Source organism: Rhipicephalus microplus, chromosome 5, assembly GCF_043290135.1.
Source record: "Rhipicephalus microplus isolate Deutch F79 chromosome 5, USDA_Rmic, whole genome shotgun sequence".
Classification (NCBI taxonomy): Eukaryota; Metazoa; Arthropoda; class Arachnida; order Ixodida; family Ixodidae; genus Rhipicephalus; species Rhipicephalus microplus.
This window is the reverse complement of record NC_134704.1, coordinates 154,211,602-154,218,647: the sequence shown is the minus strand read 5'-3', so window position 1 is coordinate 154,218,647 and position 7,046 is coordinate 154,211,602. Positions and strand designations below refer to the sequence as shown.

The following is a 7,046-nucleotide window of genomic DNA, read 5'->3' as shown; positions in this document are numbered from 1 at the left end:
TTTGATTTAAGATATGATAATCTGGACCCAAGTTTGATCCCTGACCAACTCTGCTCTTTTCTTGTCTGTAAGGTTGCAGCAATTATTTTTCTTTCTATTGCTAGCTGCGTCGTTCTCAATTTAGGCTGAACCTTGTTTGTAAGCTTGCAGATTTATGCTTCATAGGCAAGTACGAGCAAGATGCAGCAGTTATATACCTTCCTCTTCAGGGTTAGTGGCAGATTCTCATTCCTGATTTGAGAATGCTTGCCGAATGGTATCTACTCGATCCTCATTCTAGTTATTTCACTCTCATAGTTCGGCTCCGCGATTGCTATCTCAAAAAGACATGCCTCGCTTAATGAAGGGACGAGTCCTTGCAGATTCTTCTTTTTGTGCTTTGACAGTGTCACCCCAACATGCACGTGGTATCAGTAACTTTGTTTCAGAACTACTATAGTTGCACCTGCCTTTGCCTTGCAACAGTCGTCACATCCACAGGAATCTATACTCAATGTGAAAAAGAAGTGCTGCCAAATATGCACTACTACAGGCTCATTTGTTACCTATTTATATATCATAATCTATGCAAAGTTTGACACGTAGAGTGAAGTACCGTATGAGCACCCGATCACATGCACTGTCCAAAAAATTTGGAGCCTGAACATTTCCTGCGAACTTAGTAATTCAAAAGGCAAAAAACAACAATCTGGGCACCTAATTTTGTACAGCTTGAACATACCATACACTATCACCTCTTTTATTATCAGGCTTCTATTTGTTCACCTGGTATATTGGCGGTGCATGTGGGTGTCATTATCGCAACCCCTGAGGTTCTTACGTCTTGATGTGTGTGGCTTGGAAATCCTTGGTCTCTTCTTTATCCAGTTTTCTGAGAAAAAAAAAACAGAGTAATTAAGAGGGTAGGACAGAAATGGTTAGATGAAAATAGGTTTACTAAATGGAGTGTCTTCAACCATATCTTGCCAGGATTTTGGCCCATAAGCTTGTTTTCAGTGATGACACATTCTCCACTGACATGAACTAGGTTGAGCGATGAAGCATCTAAGCGTACATTGATATGAGCAGTTCCTTGGAGGCTGTGGTTGGGTTGTAAGAAAAAAAAACAGTCCCGGTTGCTCTGGTAGAAGCCTAAACAGATTTGTGAGGCTTGACTAAGAAGAATGTATAGGGGAACACTGCATATAAGAATGGTAGTGTGGAAATAACACTGCTATTTTTGTGAAATTTTATTTTGGATGGCATTTCAATAAATTGTTTTATTTACATTCTTCAGAGGACAAAAGCTAGGTCACTGCCCAACTGGATGGACTATATAGTTCATGCAAATGTAATATGCTTCACCGTAAACATACAAAAAATGTACAAACACGTACATGTACTAAAGCTTCACTTGGTTCTACCATGCGCTGAATTCATGAGCATATATTGCAGCAGAATCATTCTGAGAGGAACCAGGCAAAACTTATGCTGTGATGATGTGTTCTCTGTTACAAACTTTAGCAGTAAAGATATTTTCAGTGATTGGAACAACGAAGTAAACAAATCTCACACATTCACTAGGTGTGCATCTCATTAGCTGTACAAGTCGAAAAGCCTCATGAAATGACAAAAACTGCGGCTCATGCAAAAGAAAAGAGTCATGTTTAGATACAAAGCAATGCATTTTCTTTCACTGGTGAGCACGCCCACAATCTGCACGATTATTCTGTTTTCGTAGGCATTCTCAGAGCTATTTCCCTGCGTTGAATTTTCATGCTGGCGGCTTGGCAGCCGGACGTCGGTGAAGCACAGCAGCTGACATGATTCACAGCGTTTAGACGCGTTCGCTTCGTCGGGGCGGCACGTAAAGCCTGACACACAAGCTCACATTTATATATAAAAGCTTAATTAAAACGGAGCTCTGTGATGCTGACCGATAAAAAGCACTGCGGATATCCACGATACAATTTGAATAAATTAATCGACAGCAACGCAATCGATGCCAATGGGCTGCTGCCTTTTGAGCATCAGGATAATCTCAATACTTCAACTGAAACAGTCACCGCTCTTGTATTATAGTAAAAATGATTAACAAAACATTTTACTCGGTGTTCATGAAAAACGACGTGGTAACTCCTCTTTTAATGCTGTTTCGATACATTTTCAAATAAATATCTGATCCACGGTGAGTGCCCCAAACAGACTAAATTGCCACTAACTTATCCAACCGCTAAAAGAGGAGAGAGTAGGATACTACAGGCGCACATGATGAAACTTGCCACTGCCAATTTTTTAGCCCCCAACGGCAATCGTTGGAGCTTGAGAGTTTCTGCGGCCTGGCCCAAGTCTCAAGAACACCCGGAAATGTTGGCTCGAGATGCCACTGTGGAACGCCAACGCCGAGCCTAGAGCGCTAGCGCCCCTTTCTCCCCTCTGCTTGCTCCTCACTCTCCTAGCTGGGCGCCTCTCAAGGCGATGGCAGATGTCGGTGAAGGGGATCGACTGACAGCAACGGTACTCTTTCTCGATTCAAGAAATGCGTTCGCATTTCCTGACGATTCGCTTCGAGAAGGTGGGTGCATTTTTCATCAAAGAAAATGGTAGTGATTGTACCAGTCAGGCATCTGTTGTTTTGACAGCCAAGCTACAGGCGCTTATGTCTTACTGTTGATATATTCTGTTAGTTTTTTCTAAGGCGACATGGTGCTCTAGTGGCTGAAGTACTTGGCTGCTTACCCGCAGGGCACGGAATCAAATCACGGCTGCGGCGGCAGCATTTTCGATGGAGGCAAAATTGCTGTAGGCCTTAGAGCTCAAATGTTGGGGCACGTTAAAGAACCCCACGTGGTCAAAAATTTCGGAGCTCTCCCCCACGACATGTGTCGTAATCATATGGTGATTTTGGAACGTTAAACCCTATATATCGACTAATCTCTGAGGCCTGAGATATATTAATTTCGTGACTGCACGTTCTCAGTAGCGTTTATGTATACTCAAGCAATGCCCTTTCTTGTGCTTGTTGGTAAGTGAAACTCGACAACATATCGAGCGGTAACAGACATGAACGTTAGAGAGACAATTAATGCGTTTTGTTGCCGTCTCTCTCACGTCCCTGTCTATTAGCGCTCAATATGTCATTGAGTATATATTCTGTGAACACATATGGTGTGTCTTTTTGTGTCTGTTAGTGTTTTCACGCTACAACATGAGTGTCATCATGCACACCCTTTCGATGTCTCTCCCGACTATGCGTGGCCTTTGATCCGAGACTGCTGCTGTCGTCCGACCATCGAAAAGGGGGAGGGGGGGGTTGGCATAGTCGGGGTGCTTATTGAACTCTTTTTTTATACCTTTGCATGTGCTCTGACAAAGGCAACGTCTCCTGTATTTTATCAATGCCAGCCAGATGCGCCCGATTCAGTTGTTCACCACCCTCTCCTCTAGCCCTTTTCTGCTCTCTCCTATCGCTTAGCATTCGTGTGCGCTTTGCGGTCATGGAGGAGAGAAGCCCGTCATGCAGTGCCTCATGACAGATTTCTATGAAGTAATTTTTGTTCAGTTGTGTACAGATCAGTGAGTCAGCGTCTTGCATTCCTCGTCATCACAGTATTGGCTGTGACGCTGTCTGTGAAATAAATATACTGTGTTTTGAGATAGCATCTCACCGTTGGTGGCGCTATGCGGGCAAAAAATGGGGGAGCATCACTGCAATGTTTCTGCGTGCGCTGCTCTGTGACGCAGAGGCGGCATTGTCTCAAGCCAGGGAGAAGCAGCATGAAGAAGCGAATCTGACAGACGTGTGGTACGGCTGTGGGAAACGCGTCTATCGCCTCTTCGGGGGAAAGCGCCCGGTCACACGTGTGACGCCAGAAGCGCGATCCTTCATATAGCGCTGCTCACGACCACTCGATGAATTAAGGCGGATAAACGGCTACCGTTGACAAGCGCGCATTTGACTGGCATTGAAATAAAGAAGGCGTTGGTCAAAGGTCATTGTGCCTGCCAGAATTCCATGCCATCGTTTGAAATTGGGGACGCGCGCAGAATAGAGTGCTTGTTGGTGCCAGCCTGCCAAGCATTAGGAGTAAAATAGGTGGTTGTCACGCTATTCCCGCTTACCTGGAGGGTAGCCAAGCTGTAATAGCCGTGACTGCACTTACTAAGACGCAGCGGGCCGCCTTTCAGCAACAGTTGGACCGATATGTGTCTGTGGATGTTTCTTTTGCGGATAAAACCTGAGTTGACGAATTCCACTTTTAGAGGTAATTACATTGAGCGCCCAGAAGATTAGATAATTTTGGAGGAAATAACACAAGTGCAAAGTGCCACGTGTGCGAATTACTTTTAATCTTTATTTTTGCCTTGTGAAGTTTCCTAAAACAAGGAAGTCTGTTTAAACATCTTATACTGATGAGAAAATTTTCTTTTTCTGTGGACAGTCAGCATCGGTGGAACAGTGGATATGGTTCTCGGCTGCCGAGCCGACGGTCGCGAGTTAGATCACGGCAGTGGCGGCAAATTCTGATGAGGGCAAAATGGTAGAGACCCATGTATTGTGCAATGTCAGTGCACAATAAAGAACGCCAGATGGTGACAATTTCCGGAGCTATTCAATACGTATTCAATACGGCGTCTCTCATAATCGTATTGGGATTTGGGCACGTTAAGCCTCACATATTATTATTATTATTATTATTATTATTATTATTATTATTATTATTATTATTATTATTATTATTATTATTATTATTATTATTATTATTATTATTATTATCTAGACAGTATTCCCAAAAAAGCGAATTTCAGGTACTTCGTCACTACTATTAGCGCTGATTTGAGTGCTTTCACTTCTTCACAGCTAGAGAGCTGTTTGATGTTGCCAGCGATACTGCCTTCAAACACGAGATCCCTTGAGAGACCGTACTGATAACACTTAACTGCCCTAGCTAAACTGCTCTTTAGTACTTTATCTACAACAGGAAGAAAACAGCTTAATTGGAGGAGGAGATAGATGAAGGTGACAAGACGGTACTTCCTCTGTTCTCTGCCAAATAAGATAAGGACTATGGCGTTCAAATGTTCACGGGCTTTTGTGCTTTCTTCTTGCGATGCCTGTCGGGCGCAGTTCTCGTAGAACCCACTCGCGCTCTGGCATCCACCGTGTCATCCAGAGGGTCAGCCACAGAAGCACAACGTATTACGCTGCATGACCGAAAAAAGGTGGGTGGTTGAGTGCTCTATAAAAAAAACGTTCAATCCTTTAGTAATCAAGTCATGAGAAAGTAAATCTACATGAAGCTGATCGCAACACGGTTTCGTTTTATGAAACTAGACAAAAGTTGATGTTAATGCAATCAGGCCATAAAATATACACGTACGCCGTATTCTGACAATAAGCCACCAAAGGTAAATATTGCCACTTTACCAAAATTCGAGTCAACTAATTTCGGCTGGTTTTTGGCACGTCCTACATATGCACGACGGCTAAACAAAAATGGAAATTTCACTCGTCAAAACGACGAGTTGAAGGCGAGATGTGGCGATGTGGAAAATTTCAGTGGCGTGCTGTGAGTGCTACTCATTCGTAGCACTACAGTTTCCTGCGACACGATCCTCGCAAAACAAAGTGTTGTTGCGATGAATGCTGCAAGAGAAAGGAGAGCACAACGCGTGGTACTGGCGCACCAACGTGAAATTCAGGGCATTCGCCGCCAGTGCCAGAGCCGAGCGCACGCGATCTGGTGCGACGCTGGCTTCAACAGGGGACCGCTGTGTGCACCGTTGTTCGAACGAAAATTCCTGACTGTTGCGCAGAGTTTTTAAAATGAGTTATATAGCTTGACTCAAAACACTCATTTCGCTTGCCAGAAATAATGGCATCATTGTGTGTGTGACGTTGACTTTTGCCTGGCAATAGTGTCAGAACTGATGTGCCACTGCGGCGTCTGCTTGACTCCTATAAATTGTGTGGATTTGGCTGGCGCTCCCTTGGTTGAGCGGGCGATTTCATTTTCCGTGTAAGTGGGTGTGGGATAGGTGGCAAGTGCTATTGCGCTGTGAGCCACACACGATTCGCTATATAATCATCATAATAGCGTAAACATTTTAGCCGATCGCCGCAGATGGCGTGTATAAGTACTGCCATCTGGCTGCTATTATGCCCAATCAAGCAGATTCCAGGCAGCGTCGGACAAATTGTTGGCCAAGTGTATAAGTGCACTCTGTTGCATTTCGGTTTTGATGTTGCCGTTTTTTTGGAAATCAAAAATTATTTTCGAATTAGTTGAGCATTTCGGCTTTCGGGAGGGTGACAAGAGTGTCTCAGGAACACATAAGCACCATTAGCCTGACATTGTAGAAAATCATCGGAGTTGGCCTTTGAGACGTCTATTGGCCAGCACTCTGCATTAACGCGTAGTGGCAACAGTTACGACTCACGGACTTCTAGTGTGAGTGGCATCCTTTTCAGAGACGACCCACTAGAAAACACTCAAGAGTTCGAGCCAAATTTTAGTCCCAAGGCCATGCTACAATTATCCCGGCTGCGATAAGGGAGCCGCCCGGCGACCTTATAGCTTGTCACTATGAGTGGGCCCCTAGTAGGCCTTCAAGTGAGTTAACTTTGCGCCCTGGTGGCGCATGCACGAAGATTGTTATATGGGTTCAATCAGGTAGTTGGCCGGAGATGGGTGCTTGATGACACCGTATGAGCCCTTGTAATTTGGCGGCAGTTTTGGAGAGAAGCCAGGTACAGAGATAAAAACAGAGAGCCATATGAACACCCCAAGGAGGATTGTAGGCTAAGAAGTGGCGAAGCCGTCCCTAATAATCTTCTGTCGCTCTTTTAAATTGGTCGCAAAAGCCTTAGAAAGCTCACGACACTCTTGAGCAAGCCTGGCAGTGTCACATATTTGGGCACACTCATGCGGAACTGGCGTGTACAAAAGCGCCGTGTCAATGATGTGCGACTGGCACCTTCTGTAAAATAAGAGAAAGAGAGAAAAATCAGTAGTGCTCTGGAGGGCAGTGTTTTATGCGTAACTAACAAAGTGCAGTATCACATC

The 7,046-nt window shown here is 44.5% G+C and overlaps 1 protein-coding gene across 2 annotated transcripts in view; it reads left to right on the top strand.

Annotated features, from left to right (window-relative positions):
- Window positions 1–5,051: 5,051 nt before the first annotated feature.
- Window positions 5,052–7,046, top strand: part of LOC119174142 (uncharacterized) — a 131,299-nt gene continuing 129,304 nt past the window's right edge. For both annotated transcript variants that reach the window (XM_075896092.1, XM_037424961.2), the window contains exon 1: window positions 5,052–5,202. In XM_075896092.1, coding sequence (XP_075752207.1) covers window positions 5,189–5,202 — 14 coding nt within the window. In that variant the 5' untranslated portion in view covers window positions 5,052–5,188. The remainder of the gene's footprint in view (window positions 5,203–7,046) is intronic.